The sequence below is a fragment of the Xenopus laevis genome, chromosome 7L (assembly GCF_017654675.1).
Source record: "Xenopus laevis strain J_2021 chromosome 7L, Xenopus_laevis_v10.1, whole genome shotgun sequence".
In the NCBI taxonomy this organism is placed as follows: domain Eukaryota; kingdom Metazoa; phylum Chordata; class Amphibia; order Anura; family Pipidae; genus Xenopus; species Xenopus laevis.
Genome location: NC_054383.1, coordinates 66,035,106 through 66,062,473, shown reverse-complemented (window position 1 = coordinate 66,062,473; position 27,368 = coordinate 66,035,106). Strand labels below are relative to the sequence as shown.

The 27,368-nt window shown below is 40.0% G+C and overlaps 2 protein-coding genes across 2 annotated transcripts in view; one reads left to right on the top strand and one right to left on the bottom strand.

Annotated features, from left to right (window-relative positions):
* Window positions 1-27,368, bottom strand: part of rassf4.L (Ras association domain family member 4 L homeolog) — an 82,611-nt gene that overhangs the window by 43,086 nt on the left and 12,157 nt on the right. The window contains exon 3 of the mRNA XM_018225624.2: window positions 3,723-3,800. Coding sequence (XP_018081113.1) covers window positions 3,723-3,781 — 59 coding nt within the window. The 5' untranslated portion in view covers window positions 3,782-3,800. The remainder of the gene's footprint in view (window positions 1-3,722; window positions 3,801-27,368) is intronic.
* On the top strand, window positions 11,379-21,291 carry LOC108696348 (growth-regulated alpha protein). Its single transcript, XM_041569132.1, has 5 exons — window positions 11,379-11,537; window positions 12,549-12,687; window positions 18,561-18,641; window positions 19,609-19,707; window positions 19,955-21,291. The coding sequence occupies exons 1-5, from the start codon at window positions 11,471-11,473 to the stop codon at window positions 20,061-20,063; spliced, it is 495 nt and encodes a 164-aa protein (XP_041425066.1). The 5' UTR covers window positions 11,379-11,470; the 3' UTR covers window positions 20,064-21,291.

The following is a 27,368-nucleotide window of genomic DNA, read 5'->3' as shown; positions in this document are numbered from 1 at the left end:
TGTTAAATTTAATAGTCCAACGTTTTGTCTCCAAGTACCCAGGATTCCAGGACGTTCTCACCCAGTCCAGAAAGGTGTCGGCCCATTTCAGGCGTTCCTACACAGCCATGGCACGCCTTGCTGACATTCAGCAGCGCTACAACATGCCAGTCAGGCGTTTGATTTCTGACAGCCAGACTCGCTGGAATTCAACGCTCCTTATGTTGGAACGTCTGCTGCAACAACAAAGGGCCGTCAACGAGTACCTTTTTGAACTGGGTGGTAGGACTGGATCTGCACAGCTGGGGATTTTTTTCCCCCGTTACTGGGTGCTTATGCGCGATGCCTGCAGGCTCATGCGACCTTTTTGAAGAGGTGACAAATATGGTCAGTCGCACCGAAGGCACCATCAGCGACCTAATACCCTTCGCTTTATTCCTGGAGCGTGCCGTGCGACGAGTGACAGATGAGGCTGTAGACCAGCGTGACGAGGAGCTGGAAGCGCACGATTTCTGGTCGGAATCACCAGAACGAACCCAGGCACCTGCTGCAACGCAGGGAGAGGTGCCAGAAGTGGAGTCAGAGGAGGAAGGTGGCTTTGTGGAGGAGGAGGAGGAGGACCAACAGGAGCAGGCTTCCCAGGGGGCTAGTGGTGACCTTTTGGGGACCCCTGGTCTTGTACGTGGCTGGGGGGAGGAGACCGTGGATGATGCAGTCCTTGATAATGAGGAAGCGGAGATGGATAGCTCTGCATCCAACCTTGTGAGAATGGGGTCTTTCATGCTGTCATGCCTGTTGAAGGACCCCCGTATCAAGAGGCTTAAGGAGAAGGACCTGTACTGGGTCGCAACGCTACTAGACCCTCGGTACAAGCATAAAGTGTCAGAAATGTTACCAACATACCACAAGTCCGAAAAGATGCGGCATTTACAAACCAGCCTGCAAAACATGTTGTACAATGCTTTTAAGGGTGATGTCACTTCAGGAACTCATCAACATTCCAGGGGCAGAGGTGCCAGTAATCCTGCCACGAGCACACCTGCAAGGACAAAGCCCTTTGGCCAGTCTGTAACGTCAGACATGCAAATGTTTTTCTGTCCAAGGCAGCGCCACAACCCTTCTGGATCCACCCTCAAAGAACGCCTCGACCGGCAGGTAGCGGACTACCTGGCATTAACTGCAGATATCGACACTCTGAGGAGCGATGAACCCCTGGACTACTGGGTGCGCAGGCTTGATCTGTGGCCAGAGCTGTCACAATTTGCCATGAACCTCTTGTCTTGCCCAGCCTCAAGTGTGCTCTCAGAAAGGACCTTCAGTGCAGCAGGAGGGATTGTAACTGAGAAGAGAACTCGCCTAGGTCACAAAAGTGTCGATTACCTGACCTTTATTAAAATGAATGAGGGGTGGATCTCGGAGGGTTACTGCACGCCGGAAGACTTGTTCTGACTTCTATGCAGCTGTCCTTCTCTTCAAGCCTCATGACTCCACACACAGCTGTCCTTTAGCGTCCTCCTCCCTCCGCCACCGTTACAAACTAGGGTGCAAACCCTACTGGTTTAATTTTTTCTGGCCTCTGTGCTTCAGTGGCTGCAACCAAAAAAACTGGGCAAACAATGTCTACAAGGTCAACGTATGGCGAAAAATGACTATTTTCAGCATTTATATGGCATATTTTTTCTGGCAACTGTGCTTCAGTGGCTGCGTCCAAAAAAATGCATATTTTCTGCATTTATATGGCATAATTTTTCTGGCCTCTGTGCTTCAGTGGCTGCAACCAAAAAAATGCATATTTTCTGCATTTATATGGCATAATTTTTCTGGCCTCTGTGCTTCAGTGGCTGCAACCAAAAAAATTTATATTTTCTGCATTTATATGGCATAATTTTTCTGTCAACTGTGCTTCAGTGGCTGCGACCAAAAAAATGCATATTTTCTGCATTTATATGACATAATTTTTCTGTCAACTGTGCTTCAGTGGCTGCAACCAAAAAAATTTATATTTTCTGCATTTATATGGCATATTTTTTCTGGCAACTGTGCTTCAGTGGCTGCAACCAAAAAAATTTATATTTTCTGCATTTATATGGCATAATTTTTCTGTCAACTGTGCTTCAGTGGCTGCGACCAAAAAAATGCATATTTTCTGCATTTATATGACATAATTTTTCTGGCCTCTGTGCTTCAGTGGCTGCAACCAAAAAAATTTATATTTTCTGCATTTATATGGCATAATTTTTCTGTCAACTGTGCTTCAGTGGCTGCGACCAAAAAAATGCATATTTTCTGCATTTATATGGCATATTTTTTATGGCCTCTGTGCTTCAGTGTCTGCGACAAAAAAATGTATATTGTTAGCATTTATATGGCATATTTTTCCTGGCCTCTGTGCTGCAGTGGCTGCGACAAAAAAAAAATAATATTGTTTGCATTTATATGGCATATTTTTTCTGGCCTCTGTGCTGCAGTGGCTGCGACAAAAAAAAATTAATATTGTTTGCATTTATATGGCATATTTTTTCTGGCCTCTGTGCTGCAGTGGCTGCCACAAAAAAAAATTAATATTTTCAGCATTTATATGGCATATTGTTTCTGGACTTCTGGTTCAGTGGCTGCGACAAAAAAAACATAATTTTTCAGGAAAGTACACATGCCTAATTTTTCAGGGTTCTGCAACAGTGGCAAAATCGCATCTTTTATGGTCACCGCAGGTGATCAATAAAGTAGACCAAAACTGGGCCCACACTGCAGAATCTGTGTTTTTTGGTTCACTTCACTGTACATTGAATTACCTCTGCCTGACCGTGCACGTGCGCACAAGCACGGTGACTGCTAAACACACCACTACAGAAATATTGCCACCAACAGGACGAACATCCTGGAGGTGACAAGCAACTAGTAATTAAAAACTATTATTTGCTCACTTGACGGTATCATTCATTAAAGCTCTTTGCGTCTTTTTGCGTTGCAGTAAGCACCGCGTTTCGTCTTTGCGTGTGAACAGGCTGTAACTTTTACACGACTTGATTGGCATGTAGACGCCGGACGTTTTAAAGCATTTTATTACACAGGTTTAGAAATGTAGTGTGATTTCTGCCCTTTACAGCACAAAACGCAGCGCTGTGTCAACAATGGATTTTTTAGAAACATTTTTGCCCATGATCCCCCTCTGGCATGCCACTGTCCAGGTCGTTGCACCCTTTAAACAACTTTAAAATCATTTTTCTGGCCAGAAATGTCTTTTCTAGATGTTAAAGTTCGCCTTCCCATTGAAGTCTATGGGGTTCGCGAACCGTTCGCGAACCGCTCGCATTTTTGCGCAAGTTCGCGAATATGTTCGCGAACTTTTTTTCCGACGTTCGCTACATCCCTACTTATCAAGGTGTGTGTAATTTTACATGCAAACACAAGATTTTATTTTACATTGCTAATGGCGGAAGTCACTCTAGGAAAAAAAATGCAAACATTTTTTTTATGCAGCGAAACCTGGGGCTGTGTGTAGTATCCCTCTATTTTTTACACTGCATAATAAATATGCCCCTTAATAACAAAATGATCAAACTAAAGCAGCCTTTCCTTGAAACAATGTTGAATTATAAAAAGAATCGTATTAAGCTTTTCTGCCTTTATTAAAGTAATTCTATGACATATGGAAAGTACACATTGCTAAACTTCAGAATGCACGTTTTCTAAAAAATAAACAAGGAGTAAAATGCTTTACTGTGTCCAGAAATGATTTGTACCTCAGTATGCACTTGTTGCTGCTGGTCCTCACAAATGGGTTTGTTGCACTGTTCTCCATTGTCAGTTTCTGACTGGCCCTGTGAGAGATACCAAAACAAAGTCAATGCACCCAATATTTAAATGCAGTTGCAGAGTTCTTGAAATATTCTCTCATTCATAATCTAGTACTTAGTATCTGATGCTGGCTAGTAACTTTTATTCCTTTATTACATAAAACCACATATAGTATATACTATAGTTTTTTTTGGTTAAACGACTACTTCCATTGTCTACTACTGTATTTTCTAGGCATACCTCACAGTGAGATGTAAGTCCATAACTTCAAATAGTTATTTTCTTGCTGGTGGTGACAGAGCATGAGGACAATTTTAATAATGGATAATAGGGCTATTTGGTCAGTGCTTACCATCAGACCTTTCATCTGTCCTACCAGCAGCATGTGGGACAGATGTGGCATTCCAAAAGATTTTTATGGCCCCCATAAGACTCAATAGACTTCACTTTATGACATTATTATGTTAAAGGGTGGTTCACTTTTTAAGTTAACTTAAAGCATCTTATAGAATGGCTAATTGTAAGCAATTATTCAATTGGACTTCATTTTTTATTTTCTGACTCTTTCCAGCTTTCAAATGGGAGTCACTGATCCTATCAAGAAACAAATGTTCCAAAATGCTACAGGGGGATACAGGTGTGAACAGTGCATTAAATTCAATCATGTTAGTAACATTTTACTGATAAAATGTATTTAGAGTATTGCATTGACCCGAGCTATCTCAGTAATATTGCATTGTAGTAATGAAATTAAAGGAGAACAAAACCCTAAAAATTAACATGGCAAAAAAATGCCATATATTATATATTGCACTTACTGAACTAGCCTAATGGTCCAGCATCTCTGTAATGAAGAATGAAATGTTTGTGACACGCACATGCTCAGTGTGCTCTGAGCGACTGTTAATAAGCTAAGTCTAGGGGTCATCACAAATCATCAAGCGGAAAAAGGGAAAATTGCTACATACTTACCGTGATTTTCCTTTCCTGGCTCCTCTCCATATCAGCACTCATCGGGTTAGCCCCTCCCTCACCTCAATGAAGAACCACTCCCACAAGTAATTAAATATCCAGCTCAGGTACCTACCCGCGTCTTGTAAAAAGCTTTAACTGGAAAATACTTAGGGAGGGAACCTGCTGATATGGAGAGGAGCCAGGAAAGGAAAATCACGGTAAGTATGTAGCAATTTTCCCTTTTCCCTGGCCCTCTCCATATCAGCACTCATCGGGATATAGCAAGCTTCCCGACAAAAAAGGGGCGGGCAACACAATTGAGTCAGCATAATTATCTTTATTATTCTCTTTTTTTTTAAATGCAATTAATGTGCAAAGGAGACAGTGGAAAGTACTTTACGGCCAAAATGAGCATAGTTTGCTGAAGCCACATCTAGACAATAATGTGAGACAAAAGTATTAGGAGATGCCCAGGAAGCCGCTCTGCAAATTACTTCCAAAGGAGTACCAACTTCTGCTGCCCATGAAGTTGCTTGACCTCTGGTTGAGTGAGCTGAGGTTGTAGGAGCTTGCAATCCTCTGGAAGAATAAGCCCTTGATATTACCGACTTGATCCATTTGGAGATAGTCGATTTGGAAGCTGCTTCCCCTTTTCTATTACCTCCAGGAAGGAGAAATAGTCTGTCTGTTTTCCTGAAGGTTTGAGTTGCTGAACAATATGTATTCACCGCTCTTCCGACATCTAGAGAGTGTAGAGGATGATCTCCGTCATCTGGATTAAGGACCCGGAAGGAAGGGAGAGACAATTCGTCTCTAATATGGAAGTTGGTAACCACCTTAGGTTTGAAGGATGAAACAAACTTCAGAATGACCCTATCCTGAAGAAACACTGGACTGTCCTCACCAAACTTCAAGGCCTGTAGTTCACCCACTCTCTTAGCTGATGGTATTGCTACGAGGAAGACCGTCTTTAAAGTCAGCAGTCCAACAGGCACTTCCTGAATCGGCTCAAGGGATGTTCTGATAAAAATTGAAGAACTAGCGGAAGGTCCCATGCTGGACAAGAGGGTCTTCTTGCAGGCAATATTCTGATAGCTGCTTTAAAGAATCTGACGACCAGTGGATGGAGAGCCCACCGAATTCCCGAAAAGGCAGAGATAGCTGAGACATGTGTTTTGAGGGTGTTGGGTTTTAACCCATTGTCTAGGCCCTGTTGAAGGAAATCAAGGAGTTCCACTACCGAGACTGAGGATGAAGATGGATCATGGCCCTTCCCTTTAGTTCTAAAAGCTTTCCAAATGCTATAATATCTTGAGTTGGTAATTGGCTTTCTTGAGTTCATGAGAACCTCAATTACCTCTTTGGAAAGCCCTTGAGCCTATAGACCTTTCCGCTCAACTTCCAAGCCGTCAGGGCTAGGTGACCTGGATCTGGGTGTACAAATGGTCCCTGAATCAGAAGATCCCTTGACAATGGCAACTTCCAAGGAGACCGGACTGATAACCTGAGGAGAGTTGGGAACCAAGGTCTCCTCGGCCAGGCTGGGGCAATGCAGATGACTTCTGCTCTGCACTCCATTACTTTCTGCAGAATCCTCGGAATCAGAGGAAGAGGAGGAAAGATGTAGCATAAATCCTTTGGCCAGTGTTGTACTAGGGCATCCACTGTCGAGGCTTGTGGTTCCTGATTTCTGGAAAAATAAGCCCTGCATTTGGCATTGTTCGCTGATGCCATCAGGTCCATGCAAGGACAGCCCCATTCCCTTACCAGCTGGTTGAAGATTCTCTGGTGTAGTTGCCATTCGTGTGGATCCAGGGAACTCCGACTTAAGAAGTCGGCTTCCTTGTTGAGGTTTCCTGGAAGGTGGACTGCTGTTATTTCGGAGACATGTTTTTCCGCCCACACAAACACTGGCTCTATCTCTGACAACATTGATAGACTTCTGGTTCCCCCTTGTCTTTTGATGTATGCGACTGCTGTAGTGTTGTCGCTTCTGATTTTGACCCTGTTTCCCAATAATTCATCCTGGAAAAAGGTGAGTGCCTCTAAAATGCCCCTGACCTCTAGTACATTCGAGGGCATGTCTGAAAAGGGCTGTTGCCACCAGCCCTGTGCTGCTTTTCCTTCTAGGACCGCGCCCCAACCTGATCCCGATGCGTTGGTGGTTAGGGTGATCCATCTTCTTGGAAATAGAGGAACACCTGTAGACAGTCTGTGTGGCTGGAGCCACCATTGTATGGCTTCTCTCAGCGGTTAATCGATTTGAATTAGGATTTCTGGATTGATGATCCCCCCTGTCTTGATTAATTGCTACTGAAGGAACCTCATGTGCCAATGTGCCCAGGCCACTAACCGGATTGAAGATGTCATCATTCCCAGTAGACGTGATAATGATGCCGCTGGAACCCTGGCTGACGAAAGGATCCATGACCCCAGTAATTGCAGATCCTGCTGTCTCTGAGTTGATAGTTTCACCACCCCTGTGAGGGTGTTCAGAACTGCCCCCAGGAAGATGACCTCCTGGGCTGGATCTAACTGACTTTTTGACCAGTTTAGATACCAACCATGGTCCAGCAAGACTTTTATCACCATGTCCCTGTGCTTGATTGCTTGGGACCTTGATGATGCTAGCAGAATAAGGTCGTCTAGGTAGTGAAATATCCTCACACCCTGCCATCACAGAAAGGCCACCTGTGATACCAGAATTTTGGAGAACACCCGTGGAGCAGTGGATATCCAGAATGGAAGACAAGTGAATTGGAAGTGCTGGTTGTGAATGCAGAATCTCAGGAACCTCTGGTGAACGAATGCCACCGGAATATGGTGGTAAGCATCCTGAATGTCCAGTGTACACATCCAATCCTTTGGACATATTTCTGCCCTTATTGATTCCAATGATTCCATTCGAAATCTCTGAACTCGAAGAATTCGGTTCACTCCTTGTAGATTCAAGATTGGGCGCCATTTTCCTGATTGTTTTTGTACAAGAAAGAAGTGGGAATAAACTCCTTTCCCTTGATCTTGAAAAGGTACTGGAACTATGACTTTCTGAGCCAACAGTTGGTGAAGACAAACTAGTAAGGCTTCCCTTTTCTCCTTTTGTTTCGGTAGTGGGGAAATCATAAATCTTGGAGGAGGAAGATGATCCTGAAATTCCAATAAGTACCCCCTTCTTATGATTTCCAAAATCCACTGATCGTCTGTGGATTTTTCCAAGGTGGCCAGAAAAAGATGTAATCTTCCTCCTGTTTCTAGCCCCTGGGGACCCCTTCTTTCAGAAGGACTTCCGGGAGAAGGAAGCTGGAGGAGTTCTAGAGCTGGAACCGAGCTGTCGAAAGGACTGGGACTCTCCCACTTGCCAATTAGATTTGAAGGATTCTTTCCTGTTCCTAAAACCTTTGGATTCTGGGTTTCCAGCAGGTCTGGATTTAAATGAAAACTTGCTGCGAAAGAACCTCCTTGAGCGTTGTTTACGTTTCTTTTGTGGTAGGAATTGGCTTTTGCCTCCAGATGCTTTAGAAACTAACTCTTCTAGTTTTTTTCCGAACAGGAGTTGTCCCTGAAAGGGCAGAGAGCAAAGTGCTGATTTAGAGGTGGTGTCTGCCTCCCAAGACCTCAACCACAGAGCTCTTCGTGCAGAAACTGAGAGAGCTAATGATCTAGAGGCCAAGCGAGTGGTATCAATGGAGGCGTTGATGAGAAAAGAAGCCCCAACTCTAAGCTCAGACAATCCTTCCAGGATGTCATTCTTGTCACGTCCTTCCTGAATGGCAGTTTCTAAGTTATCTAACCAGATTTCCATGGCTTTGGCCACTGAAATACTAGCTACAGCAGGTTTGACTGTTTCTCCTGCCAGGACAAAGGATTTTTTCAATTCCGCATCAACCTTTCTGTCCATGGGATCCTTCAGAGTTGCTGTATCTTCTACAGGCAGTAAGGTACTTTTGGCTATGTTGATAACTGGAGCATCAACCGATGGAACAGTCCATAAATCCTTTAAGGTTTCTTGTTTGAAAGGATATAGTCTGTCAAACTTTGTTTGAGTTTTAAGTTTCCTTGAGATTATCTCCCATTCACTTTTGATGAGCTCACAAACTTCCTGATGTAGGGGAAAAGTTTGACTTTTCTTTTTTATTCCAGGAAGAAAGGAAGTCGAAGGTACCTGATCATCTTCAACCAATCCTAGGGACTTCCTCACGGCTTTAATTAAGGGTTGAACCATGGAGAAGTCAAAGGAAGGACTATCATCATCTTCCGACTCTGCGTCAGAAGAAGAATCAGGAGGCTGCCCTGCTTCTTCTCCTGCTAACTTCAGATCAGACTGAAAACACCTTGATGGAGCCGAAGACACTTCCTGGGAAACAGCTTGTTTAATCCAAGAAATTACTTCAGATTGAGAGAATGAAGTTCCTGCTGCTGAGTTTAAACAGGATTGGCACAATCTCTTATCGGGAAGGGGTGGCTCCCCACATGCCGTGCAAGAAACTGACACTTCAGTAGTTGTAGTGTGTCTTGGCGATGAGTCCTTTCCCTTTGGATTGGGCTTGACAGACTTCATCACTGAAAAAGAACAAAGTCTTTTAATACATTAAAAGTAACCCTTCCCCCTTTTTTTTTTTTTTTTTTTTTTTTAAAATACCTCAACCTGAGAGTAGACTTTTGAGGGTGGCAGCTGGTGACCCGGGAAAATAGCCTATAAAACAAATTACAGATTAAAATATGGCTTAACGCCAGGAGGCATAACACCCCCAGGTCACCTACTCACTAGTTAGACCGCAGGAGCAGCAGCGTGGCGGCTGGGCAGGCAACACACAGACGCTAGCACACCGGCTCTAAAAATACTTCCTGGTAGGCGCGTCAGTTCCTGCAGTGCGCTCCACCAATCCCCTTCTGCCACCCTCCCCGCCCGACAAAAATGGAATGCGCTAACTTGGCGATGACCGGAAGTGACAGCCCGCCGCGCTCAGCCGCCAGTGGCATTACCGCTCACTGGGAAGACGGGGGAACCTGAGACTCTTCCGGTGCGGCAACGCTGGTTGAGCCAGCACCGCCGCATCCGATTTGTGCAGCTGACACCATTAGTAGGAAATGGGAGGACAGCGGACTCGCGCACAGACGTCTCAAACGAGGAAAAAAGGATCAGCCAAAAAAACCCCCGGTTCCAGGACCGCATTTCCGCAGGTCTATGCTACCCTCAGGCAAAAAATAAGAAGGCTCCTTTCAAAAGGAGCGAGGTGAAGAAAGAACCAAAAAAAGACGCGGGTAGGTACCTGAGCTGGATATTTAATTACTTGTGGGAGTGGTTCTTCATTGAGGTGAGGGAGGGGCTAACCCGATGAGTGCTGATATGGAGAGGGCCAGGGAAATTAGGTTTGCTTGTCATCTGATGCTGATGCTATCTGATGCTAATTGTGCTGGTTTCTGAGCTGCCACGACTGATCTGAATTATTTACTAATCAGCCTATTATTGTGACATATATATATATATATATATATATATATATATATATATATATATATATATATATATATATATAAAGAATCGTATCCGTCAGTCCCTAAGCTCAGCAGAAAAGAAGGCGCTACAGTGTTATCTTCGGGAGGCACAGATTTTTACTGCCGTACTTCTTTAGTTAAGCTTTAGTCATCATTTAAAGCCCTGCGTTAACCACAACCATGCCAGTAAAACTGAACTGCAGAAATGGATTTGGAGTAATACATTAAAAGGATAGCTAAGGCCTATTTACTTGGGGGTGCCAAAAGTTAGGCAGCCCCAAGTGATTGTATATAATTACCTGAAACCCCTGGGCCTATCACTGCACCCCGGCACTGGTACAGTTTTCTGCTGATAGTAGCACCGGCCTGGGGTTTCAGGTGAGGGTTTCCTTCTCCTTTAACCCTGTACATGGCAGTAACACTGAACTGCACAAAAACTAAGTATTGAATTCAGGGCCGGAATTAGGGGCAAGCAGAAGAGGCACGTGCCTAGGGTGCAACGAAGTGGGGGCGACAAGCACGTATATCTTCTTATGCCTACCCCTGGTCCGGACCCCTTCTCTCCCACCGGCATTCTCCAGCTTTCCAACATACATTCATTAAAAATGTAGGTGGTTATATGTTATTTGAAAATGTACTTGCCAAAGAAATGATCCGTCTAGTTGTTTATATTTTCTACACATCGAGGAGCACAGATTTCTACTGTATCGTTTCAAGAAACAGCCAGAAACAGAAAGGGGTAATCAAGAACAAATACTCTTTCAATAGCAATAACATTTATAACCTCAAAGAAAATGTCTATTTCATGTATTTGTAGAACTACATTTTCTTTCAGTTATACAAAAAAAACCATGTATGTAGGTTGAAATTCTCTTCAATAAATGTTTTACTTTCTATTAAACGTAATGCATTTTTTTCCCAAGGACAATATAAAAGATTACGTACATTTTATATTTTATGATTTAAATGTGTATATTAGTACATGTAGTATAATTATATTATATAAACTAACATAGAGGCAGTGCTAAACTACACCTATAAATACAGAATAGCCTAGTGTGAAAAAAAAAGAAATCCAGGAATTTGTTATGTACTACCTACAAATGACTCCGCCCACCAACTTGTAGAAGGGCAGGAAGTAATTTCACAATAAAAACATACACCTTTATTCAAACTGCCATCTCTCCAGAACACACTGAACATTCAAGCTGCCATTTCTCCTGAACACACCAAACATTCAAACATGAATCTTCTCTTTTGTCTAGTGCTTTTCTCCCTCTTGTGTGTAATCTCTTCTCTTCAGCAGGCAGGTAAGATACACATGCTAATCTCTAAGTAATAGTAAATAGTGTGTTATAGATAAAAGATATTATAAAGAAAATGTTTTTCAGCAAATGCAATATAGACACACATTGCACTGATAAATATAATCCAGAAAATGACAGAATTGTTTTTACTATTTAGCTTTGTAAGTCTGCATTCACTAAATCAGTATGAACATGCTAGCAGAGGTGAGTGGCAAGAGGAACTATTTGAATATGGATTAAATGTTTATTGAAGCCAGGGACTAAGACACAGGTGTGGTTTATTGAGCAATATCCTTACAAGATTATAGGGTTATATAAATTAAACCAGTTCAGCCTCTATAGTGGGCATTCTGTAACTTGAAAGGGGGTTGAGTGACACATTGGGCAGGATTGAACATAAGAAAGGACAAAAACATGTATTTCTCCCATGACCACCATGCACTGTTTCACATGATAGGAAACGCAGAACTGAATTATTTGACAGCAAATACCAATCTAGGGATGGAGCTAATGCACACGTGGCGATGCGTTTTCTATAGTCGCCCAAAGTTGCCTGTGTGAGGCAACTTCGGGCAACTTTAGAAAACGCATCGCTGCGTGTGCATTAGCACAGGCGACTTTTCATTGTAGCCTATGGGAAAAAATGCTGAGGCAGTTCGGGGAGATTGTCGTTCAGAAGACGAGTCGATTAGGCGACAAAATCTCCCCGAATCTCCTTGTGTGGCCTTACCCTTATACTGTAGTGAGCTAGAACTGTATAAACCTGTGTTACACCTAGAAATACAGTAGTAACAATTACCTTCATCTCATACAAAATCTCATTTAAATAGAAGCAGAATATTCCGTAATGAAAATGAGTTGTTGTTTAAGAATGTTTATGCAGAAGAAAGCAATGCTGTACGTCGGTCATTAAATATGAAATGAAATGGAATTCTACACAATAATAGTTGATACAAGATGAAAGCTATAATATAGAAATATTTTGCTGCAATATCAATATTTTCTCTTTTCCAGGTACAGAACCTCTGTTTGCCGCCCTCAGTGCAGTCCCCAGGTGCCAGTGCCATAATCCTATCAACCAAATTCACCATAAATTCATTGGTTCTTTTAAGGTTAACAGGCTAAATGAATACTGCAACTTTGAAGAAATCATGTGAGTTAAAAAGCAACAGTATATTTTATTGTGCCTCTGGCATGAAAGGTATGAAAAAAACATACCTACCAGGGCCAGGCCAAGGTATATAGGCATTAGGCAAGGGCTTCAATCAGTGCCCCTCCCCCACCCAGTCCTGCTTTACCACTTCACACCTTACCATTCATATTACCCCCTGTAGCTGTGCAAGCAGCCATTATGTTGCCCCATGTACCTGAGCCAGCACCTTTCACATTGCCCCCATTTGTACCTGTGCCAACAGCAATCAATACCTCAGATTGCCTCCAATCTGTACATGTGCCAGCATAAGCCAAAACATCCATTATATTGTTACCCCCAATCTGTACCTATGCCAGCGGCAGCCAAAAAAACATCATATTGCCCCTAATTTGTACTTGTGCCAGCAGGAGCCAAAAATCCGTCATATTGCCCCAAACATCTGTGTACCTGTGCCAGCAGACACCACATTGCCCCATATACAGAAACAGACAAAAATCCATCATATTGCCCATAATCATCTGTTTACCTGTGCAAGCAACAGCCAAGATATTGCCCACAAATATGTACCTGTGCCAACAGCTGCCAAGAGGAGTGCTTCTGCCTACAGTACGAATCACAGGCTAGTGGGGGTTGGAACAGGCGGTTTATAAAACTGAAAAACTATTAAGGGCCAAGTAAACCAGGGTTTTTTTTTTAAAAAAAGAAAAAAACTCCCCTTAAAAGTGCACCCCTCCCCATGATTGTGCCCTAGGTGGGCGTTTCCTCTGCCTGCCCCTAGTTCCAGCCCTGATACCTACAAAAGTCAGTCTTTTTTTCATTGCAGACTTTACAGTGTATGCATGTGTCAGATTCATCATCTTGATCACAGAGACTCTTTGTGATAATACATGTGATTTTGACATTATAATTTCAATGTAAAAAACAATTTATACACCCAATGTATTAGACCTAGCTGTTAACTCTGAGTCTGACTCCAGCATGAAGAGAGAGAAAGATCGCTGAGAGGGGGTAGTAAAGATGTAAATTATTTTAAATTTAAATTTTTTACAACAGTTCCCCGTTAAATCTGGTCATTCATAACTTGAAAGAGAAATAATTTAATCGAACCAGTATGTTTCATGCTTGTAGGGAATTTCGACAAGGACCTTGGGGTGCTTATGGATAATAAACATATCCATAGCAATATGTCAGTCAGCAGCATTTATACTGGAACTATCACGAAAATGAAAATTTAATATAAGCTTCAGCACACTGAGATAAGAAACTAAATATAATCTATTAAAAATTCTGTACTGTTTCTGAAATAATCGAAATTCATATTCACTATTCCTCTCTCAGCATCTGTTTATCTTCATTCTCTCTTCATGCAGGAGTTGGTTGATAATCATTGACAGTTAGATCCAATCTTTCTTATTTGGGTGCTCCTTTTGCCTAGAAGATGTATTAGCTCTATTTAATTTGCTAGGAAAGGAAGCCCCCCCTTTAAGATATACTAGATCTAACTGTCAATGTGTCAATGAATATCTGACACCCAACTGCTGCATGCAGTGTCAGACTGGGACACCAGGGGCCCACCCAAAAACTTTGACCAGGGGCCCACCAATTAATCTACGACAAGGGACCCACTCTTAGTAATATTATTCTTCCTATCCTCACTCAGCCTCTATTCTCCTAGTGTCTTTTCTTTACATAATATAATTTATTATTCCATCTATTTAGTCTCTTTGTTCTCATACAAATGGAGAATGACCATGAAACAGGCCAAATGTTTAGCAGCAGGAGGGCCCACTGACACCTGGGCCCACCAGGATTTTTCCTGGTACCCCGGTGGGCCAGTCCGACACTGGCTGCATAGAGACAGAATGAATAGAAACATGCAGAGAGAGGGATAGTCAAGATAAACTTCATTATTTCAGAAACAATGCAGAATTTTTAATTGATTGTATTTACAAAGTTTCCTATTTCAGTATGATGAAGCTTATATTAAATTTACAAGATAGTTCCCCTTAGCCAATTAGAGCTGTGTTGTTGTGTCGTTGAATTATCTCCCTGAACCATCTAACTGTTTTACACTATATTGGTTTCAATGGGAGGCAACAGCAGGGGTATCCAGTACAGCCATTGACCTGATTCTATACTGCTGAAATTTAATTCTAGACACATATTGCTTTATACATTTATTTCATCATTTAGTGAAATAATTTAAACAATACCAGGCTATAATAAAAACTATTTGCATGAATAATTTGCTTGTTTTACAATGTATCAGTGTTGCAACATATATTTTGTCCAAACGACTTAATAACTTTATTGTGAAGACTGAAATAAATTTGATATTGGTTGGGAAGTAATTGCCCCTATTTTCAGCATTTAGATGTGTTCTTCCCCTACCAACCCTTTTTTTCAGCACATGTTAATCTCTAAGTCAGGGGTCCCCAACCTTTTTCACCCATGAGCAACATTCAGATTTAAAAAGAGTTGGGGAGCAACACAAGCACGGAAAATTTTCCTGGGTGGTGCCAAATATGGGCTGTGATTAGCTATTGGTAGCCCCTATGTGGACTGACAGTATACAGTAGTCTCTGTTTGGCAGTACATCTGGTTTTTAAGCATCCAAAACTTGCCTCCAAGCCTGGAATTTAAAAATAAGCAGCTGCTTTGAGGCTACTGAGAGCAACATCCAAGGGGTTGGAGAGCAACATGTTGCTCACGAGCTACTGGTTGGGGATCACTGCTCTAAGTAATAGTAAATAGTGTGTTATAGATAAAAGATGTTATTATGAAAATGTTTTTCAGCAAATGCAATATAGACACACGTGGCACTGATAAACATAATCCAGAAAATGACAGAATTGCTTTTATGATTTAGCTTTATAAGTCTGCATTCACTAATTAGTCGGTACTGAACATGCTAGCAGAGGTGAGTGCCAAGAGGAACTATTTGAATATGGATTAAATGTTTATTTAAGACAGGGACTAAGACACAGGTGTGGTTCATTGAGCAATATCCTTACAAGATTATAGGGTTATATAAAATAAACCAGTTCAGCCTCTATAGTGGGCATTCTGTAACTTTAAAGGGGGTTGAGTGACACATTGGGCAGAATTGAACATTGAGTTATTTAGCTCTTTATTGAGCAGCTTTTCAATATGCATTTAAAGCAATCTGGTAACTAGGGCCAAAATTACCCTAGCAACCATGCATTGATTTGAATAAGAGACTGGAATATGAATAGGAGAGAATCTGAATAGAAGGATCAGAAATAAAAAGTAGCAGTAACAATACATTTGTAGCCTTACAGAGCAATTGTTTTTTGAAGGTGACAGCGACGCCCATTTGAAAGCTGCAAAGAATCAGAAGAAAAAGACAAACAACTATAAAACTATAAAAATAAATAATGAAAACTAATTGAAAAGTTGCTTAAAATTGGTCATTCTATAACATGATAAAAGTTACTTTAAAGGTGAACCACCCCTTTAAGGGTGGTGGCACACGTGGCTACTGGGGGAGATTAGTCGCCCAATGACAAATAACCTCTTCTTGGGGTTAATAATCTCCCCTAAATGCCTTCCTGACGACTAGAATGTAAATCGCCGGCGGGATGCACTTGGATTGCTTTGGCTTTCCGAAGTGGCCCGAAGTTTCCTTGTGAGCCAACTTCGGAAAAATGAAGAGATCCGACTGCCATCCCACCGGAGATTTACATTCTAGCCGGCGGGGAGGCATTTAGGGGAGATTAGTCGCTGAAGAAGAGGTTATTATTGATACAATAGTGGCCGCAGATCCTGCTGAGAAATGTATCAAGTAATGTAGCAACATGTAGCAGTTCAGAATCTGCTCCTGGATTACTGAGCTGCCACCAAAAAAAAGGTACATTAAACTTTGAACTTCTATTTTGAAAAAAATGGTTAAAAAAAATAAGGCAATTGAAAAAGTCTTTATTTCTGGTGATCTGAAGACAACAGAACTGAAAAAAAGTGTTTGGAAGGTGAACAACCCTTTCAAACAATATTTTAATATAGTGATGTGTGGGTCAGGAAAAACTTAACCTGCACCCTAACCTAACCCGCAAAACGTTTCCAGTGTATGATCTGCACCCAACCCATACCTGGGTCACTCATGGTTCCACTCAGTGTACTACTTCTGTTTTTGAAGACAGGGCCTTTTTTGAAGCGGAGGAGAAATGTACTTCCCCAGTCTGACCTGTGCCCATCTGAACCCATAGTGGTCACACAAATATTAACCCAAACCCATCAGACTTGCGAGTAAACATGTTTCATGTGGTTTTCAGGTCAACATGCCCATTGCTATTGCAATAGCTTTGTTCTCTTTTTGGAATGTGGAAACTTTGGTGTGATTGTCTTAACTGATGTATGGATTAAATGTTTATTCATTCAGATCATAGGTATTACTTGCAGTGTGTTTTGGCGTTAAAGGCACAACTATAATCTTCTTTACCCTTGCAGCCCCAATTTTGGTGTGTATTCATAAAGATTAGATTTTACCATCTGGTGTAGATTCACAAAAATCCTGGATTTATTGCAAAGCTTTGTGAATTGGGTAGAAAGTATGTCAATGTAAAATGGGTTATCCATGAGTAGATTGGTGTGTACATCTAAACTGCTTCTTTTCTAGAACTTTACAAAATTCTGGTACATGAGAATAACAGGATGCTGCTTTAAAAACCATATACTTTTATCATTTAACCTGCTATCCTTTACATGCTCTTTGAACGTTTTTTTGTAAAACTACAGTATGTAATAGCTAAAAGAGAATTTTATTATGCCACTGTTTTATGGCTTTGGTTTTATTGAAGGTACCATCTGCCATTTACTGATTATGTTCCTAAGATTTTTTTATGATAAGGCTTAAAGGGATTCTTTCATGTCATTTTTATGGTGTCATTTTTATTTCTAAATGTCATTGTTTACAGTGCAAATACTTCATTCTATTTTACAATATAAAATTTCATTCCTAACCCAACAAGTGTATTTTTTTTATAGTTGTAATATTGGTTGTGTAGGCAGCCATCTCAGGTCATTTTGCCTGGTCATGTGCTTTTTGAGAAAGAGCCAGCACTTTAGGATGGAACTGCTTTCTGGCAGGCTTTTGTTTCTCCTACTCAATGTAACTGAATGTGTCTCAGTGGGACCTGGCTTTATACTATCAAGTGCTGTTCTTAGATCTAACAGGCAGCTTTTATCTTGTGTTATGGAGCTGCTATCCGGTTACCTTCCCATTGTTCTGTTGTTAGGCTGCTGGGGGGGGGGGGTGATATCACTCCAACTTGCAGTGCAGCAGTAAACAGTGACTGAAGTTTATCAGAGCACAAGTCACATGACTAGGGGTAGCTGGGGAACTGACAATATGTCTAGCCCCATGTCAGATTTCAGAATTAAATATAAAACAATCTGTTTGCTCCTTTGAGAAACATATTTCAGTGCAGATGCAACTGATGCGCTTTGAAAAAAACATGTTTTCCCACAACAGTATCCCTTTAGTGTAATATTATGTGTAGTATAGTGCAATATTAATTTTCCTGTTAAGTGTTTATCACTTGTGTCATCCTGATCTTTAGGCTAGAGACAAAGTCTAGGGGTTGCACACTGCTTGTGACGCATGGGCCGGAAGAAGGTGTGTTGCAGTCAATTTATGTCTTATCTAGACTGTGATAGGCTGCATCGGTGTTTTGGACAGTAATTGAGCTTTATGGCTAAGTTAACCACCTTCTGTATGCATTCCTCAATATGTCTCTCTTGTGACTACAGCTATAAGTCACACTTCATTGCAACATTAAAAAGCCCAAATCTCCTGTCTGAATTAATTTTTTTTGTTTATGATCTGATTATTTAGCTGCCTGTTGGTTTTTCAGACTAACCTTGAAAGATTCCAGAAAAGTATGTTTCAATAGACAGACAAAGATGGGAAAACACTTGATTCGTTGCGATAAAAGGTATTTTTTTAAAATCTACTATGCATTAAAGAACTTTTAACATGTCATGTCGTCCAGAGATTTATGCTTAAATTAACATGCAAACATGGGAAAACATCTGATCCGTGGCTGGAAGTTGTTTTTTAAAAAAAAAAAAAAAAAAAATCATATATGCATCAACAGATCTTTTAACATGTCAAGTCATGATCTTACATTGTAAAAGTAATCTAACCATAATAACATTTTGGAGAAAATAAGGTAGGAGTCACATCTCCACAGGCAGAGATCCACAACTTTTCTGCAACATCTGGCAATAACCTTATGTTGTTCAGAGTGGTTACTTAAAGGTATTGGTCACCTTTTAGTATGAAGTAGATTGTGACATTTTGAGACAATTTGCAATTGGTTTTCATTTTTCATTATTTGTGGTTTTTGAGTTATTTAGCTTTTCATTCAGCAGCTCTCCAGTCTGCAATTACAGCAATCTGTACCCTTGCAACCATACATGGATTTGAATAATATCTGGAATATGAATAGGAGAGGGCCTGAATAGACAGATGAAAGCTGGAAAGAGTCAGAAAAAAAAGCAAATAATTCAAAAACTATAAAAAAATAAAGAATAAAGCCCAAATGAAAAGTTGCTTAGAATTAGCGGTTCTATAACATACTAAAAAGTTAACCTAAAGGTGAACCACCACTTTAAATATTAACTGCTATGCTTTCCTTTTCATGCCTTTTCTTCATCCTTATGTTGGCCCTGTATATCTACAAATGTAGAGCTAAAGTAAAAATAGTGAAGCAGTGAGACTAATGTCACACAGGGCTGATTCTCAGCCTAAACACAGGGCTAAAATGAGCCTTCTCACATCAGCCTTCTCATGTGCCTGCACCCAGAGCCATTGCATTGGCCCATTTGAGCAAATTTTGGTGGCTAAGTGCATAAGTATACATTTCAGCACTGATATCTACTCCATGTATCGGCACCTAGGCCTGAACTGAGTAGCCTAAATGAAAACCAGACCAGTGGCAAGCCTAGAAGCGGAGGCAGATTTAAAGACTATGGAAACAACTCAGTGGAAATAGCTAAGTAAGTTATGATCCCTACACATTTTTATTTCCAGTAAAATACATGAAAAGGTTTTAATAATTAGAATGAACCTCCCAGGTCATGAACTCTGTTCTGTGTGATATAATAAGGCCCTCAGCCCTTAGTGGTGAGATTTTGCACTGCACCATGTTCATGTAATCAATATCCAATCAAATATATTAATATGAATTAATTAAAAATGAATGTTTTGTAATATAATTTAAAATAAAGTGCTTGTCTCTTCTAGACATCCAAGCAGTGATAAGAAGCAGATGCAATGCATGAAAAAGTTTTTTAAAAAGAAGAATCGAAAAGGCCAAAGAAAGCCCAAAAAACATTCTGGTGTACCCACTTGACCTGTAACTTCCATGCAATAACTGTCTGAAGATTACTAATTTACTAGAAATGGTACCTATAAAGCATGATCACTTGTTTTCAAATGTATTTCCGTAAGGGCTTCTGCACCTTTCTTACATCAATGTCCATTTCATATAACAGAAAGAAAGAAAATACTGTTTGGGGGTACTATGGCTCACTCCAAATCTTACAGATACCTTTTCATTGTCTTTGCATTCTGTTGTTTTGATTGAATTTTTAAAAAAATATTTTTTAAAATGTCATTTTACATCTCGTTTCTGACTGGAATATGCTGTGACTTTGGTTTATAAAGCCATGGTAAACACAGGAAAGACAGCACCACCATGTGTACCAAAGGAAAAGGTACAACTAAAAATGAAAATATTTTTAACGGCTATTCTCCATAACCATATCTGAAAAATCCCTTTGGATGGCTAAATATTATAATCCTTCAGGGATGATGAGTATAATTTATACATGCTGTATTAGGCAAGATTTCAGAGAATTGCCAATGGTTATCCACTGTCTTGCTTCTGTTACAGGCCTTAGTGCCGAAACCTTGCTTTGTAGATGATTTATAGTGAAAAATATTTGTATTTGTAAAACAAATGTACAAACTGACAACATATACAAATACTGTTTTGTTCCTTTTTATATTTTCTTATATGCTTGTTTGGATAGCAAGCAGTCTTTCTATCAGTACACGATAGGAAAACAAACTACTTCCTCTTGTCAGATTTATTAAGGGTTGAATTTATTTTATGGTCTACTCTAAACTGTCAAAATCAACTAGGGAATCATCCAAACTGGATTTAAGTTTTTAAAAAATTTTAATTGGATTTTCGAGATTTATCATGCTCTGGCCCTTAACAAGTGTGATAAAGGGCCTAGCCTAGCCCGAAACATGTTGTGTCTGCACTTGGATTTCTTTTGAAAAACTTGATCCGTAAGATTCAAATAGTAATCTAATCGAATACGAATCAAATACGTATTGAATACGATTCGCGTTTTCAGATCAATAAAATTCAACCGAGTTTTAAGAATACAATATTTATAATAAATATCCACCAGTCACATTTCGAATTCAATCGAATTTAAGGGAGTTTTATAAAAACTCACATTAATTCGAAATTCTACCCTTGATAAATGTGCCTCCCCAGGTGAATGTCAATCTGTATGGCATTTCTCTACAGATATACAGAAAATAAACTTTTTATGCACACAAAAGCCATTACCTCATTTTTTTTGTATGGTACAAATGTTTTTTTTTATTATTTAAATGAGGGAACTCTATGGTTGAAGTACAATCAGGGCTGCCATGCCATCAGAAATCTTGGGGCCCTGTACAAATTATTTGTCTTGTCTCCTATCATAAACACAAGTATGCAATATTACAATTTCTGGCCATTCCCCTTGTATGCACTATACAAAGATCATCAGAAGTAGGTTTTGCTAGGACAAAAGGTTGAACTTGTTTTTTTTCAACTTGGAGAAGAATCGGCAAGCACTCCTGGAGCCACTCGTGAGGTAAAAGGCAACTTTATTTCAGCAAGTTAAAATCATAAAATCCTGACGCGTTTCGTATCTTGCGATACGTAGTCATAGGCATTGCTAACAGATATCTAACGGCTATCCGGAAATGACATTGTTTGTTAATAGACACACTCTATTATAAAATTCAATTATTATGATATTGTACACAAACAAACTTAAATATTGCCTATTACAGCCTTATTATATGTCTCATCTATACAAAGCCGATTTTTTTTTACAGCAGCCGTAATTGTTTATATAAAGGTAATACATTCAGTGCTTCCTTTTGCATAATAATCTGTTACTACTTATCAGTTATAAAATGTTTTTCTATTCATTGAAATAATGTTACTATTGTGTTATATCCTTAAAGAGTAACTTAATACGCTTGGCTAGATCTCTGTAAGGAAGCATACTCTTTTTATTTGTTCTAACAAATGTAATTTATCCATATTAATCAAGTAAGACAATTGATGAAGACCAGATATGATGCTAATGAATTAGATGTATCTTTAACTGTTTAAGATTATAATGTTAAGCATACCATACCAGAAACTATATCTCAAATAATTCTATAACAAAAGTGACAAAAGGTCATAATTAAATTAGTCTCTTTCCTTCCAATTAAATTTAATTTGAAGCAAGTGATTTCACTAAATATAAATGCAATTTTTTCTGTGTGTTTTAACACAGCTACTATGACATGCCTCAAAACATTTGTAAAATAGATAAAGGGACAAAATGATCTGGTACTCATAGCTCACACCCACTTTGTGGCCACACCTAGAACATGTCCATTTTACAAAAACATATTAATAAGCATATCATATAAATAGTTGAATACGGATATATTCGACACAATTTCCAATTTATAAAATATATAACTGTATTTGTTCCATTTAAAATTTGTTATCTTTGGTACAGTGCATGGTGATCACCACTGACACGTTTCATGCCCTACGGAACACTCTGAGGAAGTGCCGTAGGGCATGAAACGCGTCAGTGGTGATCACCATGCACTGTACCAAAGCTAACAAATTTTAAATGGAACAAATAAAGTTATATATTTTATAAATTGGAAATCGTGTCGAATATATCCTTATTCAAGATGTAGTAAGTAGTTCCATAGCCAGGAACCCAGATTCTAGGACACGTGATTGGAGCCAATCGGAGATCCCTCACACTGATGTGAATTTTGTTCCCATATAAATAGTTGATTAAGTAATGTGCTCATAACTCAGTTTTGTTGGGGAAGTTCAGTTACCGGAGACCACTTGAGGAAAAAGATAATACGTTTATTTGCCACAAGCTACATGGATTCTGAACTCATCAAGAGTCTGAAAACTGCACAAAGAAATTACAAGATTTATATAGACTTTTCATGGTCCAAGCATATAAAAAAAAGCTTATAAAAACTGCTCTCCAGTAGTTATGTAGTTCTGAACTCAAGGACATGGTTAAATTGATCACAGGCATCTTTAAACTGCACGTAAACAGCTCAAACGGGGGCACCAAGCTGCGGGTGAAATCTGCCTATACAGACTTGCTTATATCAGTTCATAGGTGGTCAGTGAAGTTCATTCTATATTCTATGTAGGTTAGAAAAGTTTATTTGTAAGCCACGTAAGTACTTACATAACTTATATGCATTATGTATGTTTTGGCAGAAGTTTATAGTTTATATTTTAATTATACAATTAACATAACTTTGCCCTATCTTCCTGCCACCCCCCTTGGGGACAACTGTCCCTCCTGTCCACCCCCCTCCCCCCAGTTGGCATCCCTGGGTATAAAGCAAACATCTAGTTATGCAAATAAGCACAAGAGTTAATAATAAAAATGCATGATAATAATAATGCATTGATAACAGTATTTGGCTATCACTTTCTATTTTCTGTCCCAGTTGTTCTTTTTATGCAATGTAGCAGAAGTCAGATAATTAACTGACCTAAAGAAACATGCAAGTTTTTTGGTTAACGTTTATTGAAAGCAGCATTAGGTTGTTAAGCAACTTTTTTTTTTACGTTTTAACCAATGTTGCAAAAGTCCCCAGAGTGCCCCAGCAAAGACAGGTCTGTTAATCAGCTGCCTTGTCTTATATTGTATCAACAGTCTTAGCCATCAGGGCAGAGAATATAAAGGGACAAACACTGTTTTCAATATCAGTACATTTAACTTAAAAAACATAGAACATTTGTAATGGATGTATATTGCAAAGTTGCTTAGAATGAACACACTATAAATCCTTCTCTACCATAAGCAGTTGAGTAGCTGGAAAACTTATAAACAATTGGAGATGCTGTTTATGTCAGGTATCTGCAGAATACCTAATTTTGGCAAAAATGCAACATGAGGAATGAGGAAGTGTGTTTTTCCTTCCTCTTTAAAAAAACATAAGATAGGACGCATGTACTTGTAAATTAGCACTGTTTCCTCCTTCTAGAATTCCTTATGTTATTTTTCACTACACATCCTCTGTTCACAGAATCTTAAAGGAAAACTATACCCCCCAAACAATGTAGGTCTCTATTAAAAGATAATGAGTAAAACAGCTCATGTGTAAAACCCTGCTTCATGTAAATGAACCATTATCATAATAATATACTTTTTTAGTAGTATGTGCCATTGGGTAATCATACACACTGCCCAGTCTCTCCTGTGCTCCTTCACCCCTGTCACTGATGAGGAAGTCTCAAAGCTTCTGGCCTCTTCTCACCTTACCACCTGCCCGCTTGATCCAATTCCCTCAAAACTTCTCCGCAATACCAATCCTTGTCTAATCAAAGCCTTAACTCACCTATTTAATCTTTCACTCTCAACTGGACTGTTTCCTTCTCAACTAAAACATGCTCTTGTCACCCCCATTCTGAAAAAACCCTCTCTTGATCCCTCCAATCTTGACAACCTCCGACCTATCTCTCTGCTACCTTTCATCTCTAAACTACTTGAGCGCCTAGTCTACAACCGACTTACCTCATACCTCTCTGACAATAACCTGCTGGACCCCCTACAATCTGGTTTTAAGCCACAACACTCCACGGAAACTGCCCTGACTCGACTAACTAATGACCTTTTAACCGCTAAAGCCAACAATCATTTCTCACTACTAATACTGCTTGACCTCTCAGCCGCATTTGACACTGTAGATCACCCTCTCCTCCTCCAGTCCCTCCAGTCGCTTGGCCTTCGTGACACAGCCCTGTCCTGGTTCTCTTCTTACATCACCAATCGTTCCTTCAGTGTCTCCTACAATGGAGTATCATCTTCTCCCCTACCTCTTTCTGTTGGAGTTCCTCAAGGCTCTGTCCTGGGACCATTACTATTCTCCCTCTATACTTCTTCCCTTGGCAAATTAATAAATTCATATGGTTTCCACTACCACCTCTATGCTGACGATACTCAGATCTATCTCTCATCTCCTGATCTCAACCCAGAACTCCTAACTCGCGTCTCCTCCTGCCTGTCCGCTATCTCTACCTGGATGTCGCAACGCTACCTTAAATTAAACCTCTCTAAAACTGAAATGGTTCTCTTTCCTCCAATTAACACCAGTAGCATCCCCGAAGTATCCATCATAGTTAACAATTCCACTATCACCCCCTCTCCCCAGGCCCGGTGCCTTGGGGTTATCCTAGATTCTGCCCTGTCATTCACTCCTCATATCCAGTCACTTATTAAATCATGTCACTTCTACCTAAGGAACATATCCAAAATACGATCATTTATCACCCAAGACGCTGCCAAAATTCTTATTCACTCTCTCATCATATCGCGTCTAGACTACTGTAACTCTCTTTTAATTGGCCTCCCCCTCCAGAGACTGTCACCTCTCCAGTCCATAATGAACACTGCTGCGAGGCTCATACACCTCAGCAACCGCTCCTCCTCTGCCTCGCCATTCTGTCAATCCCTGCACTGGCTTCCGTTACCTTTCAGAATCAAATTCAAATTAATGACACTGACTTTCAAAGCACTTCACAACTCTGCTCCACCCTACATCTCTGAACTCATCTCTATATACTCACCCACTCGCTTACTACGCTCCTCTACTGACCTGCTACTCAACTCTTCTCTCATTAACTCCTCACATGCTCGCATTCAAGACTTTGGAAGGGCTGCACACATCCTCTGAAACGCTCTCCCACGGTCTGTCCGACTTTCTCCCAACCTTTCTGCTTTCAAAAAATCTCTGAAAACGCACTTCTTTCGAGAAGCCTACCCTCACTCTGCTTAACTACCAAACGCAACACCACATACAGTACCACATTTCTCACCCACTTACTTCGATCTTGCCCACTCCCACACCTTGTGTATTACTCCCTTCCCTTTAGACTGTATGCCTATGCTTGGAGCTTTCCTCACCTCTTTATACCTGTATTGATTGTGATGTTTGTTACTCCATATATTCTATATATGTAATTCATGTGATGTAGTTGTATAATCACATTTACTTTACAGTGCTACGCAATATGTTGGCGCTATATAAATACATGTTAATAATAATAATAATAATAAATAAAAAAAAAATAAGGGCCGCCCCCTGAGATCGTACGATTCACTGTGCACAGATACAAACCACGTGTAAGGTCACATGAGCCATTTAACAGACAGAGTTCTGCCTTTTGCTTCCTCATTTCTTCCTGTTACAGTTAGTGTTGTAGTATTTCTGTTCAGGTGATCTCTGAGACAGCACAGATAGAGTCACGAAATGGTGGTTCAAGGCAAGAGATGTAAAAGGGCAATATTTATGTAAATATATATTCCAGTTTGGTAGGATTCTTTAATATGTCATTCAATTTGATATCTGTTGCTTAAGTATTCATTTTGGGGGTAAAGTTTTCCTTTAATGCCTCTCACATGCTTAGCTCCTTTATGTGCCAAGCACTGATCCTGCCCACAATCAACAATGCTTCTGAAATTCACTGTATCTTTATGCAGCTTCACACAGCTCGTTAATATTTTGTCATATGCTCTTAAAGCTACTTATAAATCTGGACCAAAGGTGTCCGCACTGACAAATTATTTTGAGGGCAAACTAGCACTAAGGGTTATACCACTTCTCTTACAGCATATTCCTCTCTTAAAACTATTTTGATTTCACTGCAGTGCTAAATGCAGAATTTTATAACAGCTAACTATGATTTTTGCAAATAAATCAGGAGAAAGTCAGTGCACTGCATGTACAATTTTGCAGTCACAGTTTGCTTTCTGTTCTGAAAATAATTGTACATAGGCAAGCACATTAGGGTCAAGAACACTCTTGTTTGAGCACTTACTTGACACTGTGTGCAATAAATGTTCAGAGTTTGAACTGGGATGAAAAAGTGGAGGGGTACTATGGATGTTGTGCATCCAAAAAGCTCCTCCCGCAATTGTAAGCAACACCCTCTGTTATAATAAGCCTCACCTACCAATACTTTTCGGTTTCATCCACTTCAAAGCAAAGCCATTTTATTATTTACATGTTGGTACCGTCTAATGAACAGTTTGATGTCCAGGATACATAGATTTACCCAAGTATGTGGCCTGAAAATTGTGAATATCGCTTTTCTTGACTGCCAATGCAGCTTCTGAAAGCACAGCACCTTACCTGTATATTTTGTCATAACATAGCACAACCTCAGCATATTCTATATTACCCCACTTTATTTAAGATGTATCATTCTGTCACCATTCCTCAAACTTCTACCATTCTCTACTTTCATTTTCTCTTTTTGTTTCCCCTATTTTCTTTTTCTCTACTGTTTTCTATAATCCTCTCTGATGCCTCC

Coding starts and splice junctions, on each gene's coding strand:
- LOC108696348 (XM_041569132.1), top strand. CDS start 11,471: ATGAATCTTCTCTTTTGTCTAGTGCTTTTCTCCCTCTTGTGTGTAATC. Junction 11,538..12,548: donor CTCTTCTCTTCAGCAGGCAG/GTAAGATACACA, acceptor TCTCTTTTCCAG/GTACAGAACCTCTGTTTGCC. Junction 12,688..18,560: donor TGCAACTTTGAAGAAATCAT/GTGAGTTAAAAA, acceptor TTGGTTTTTCAG/ACTAACCTTGAAAGATTCCA.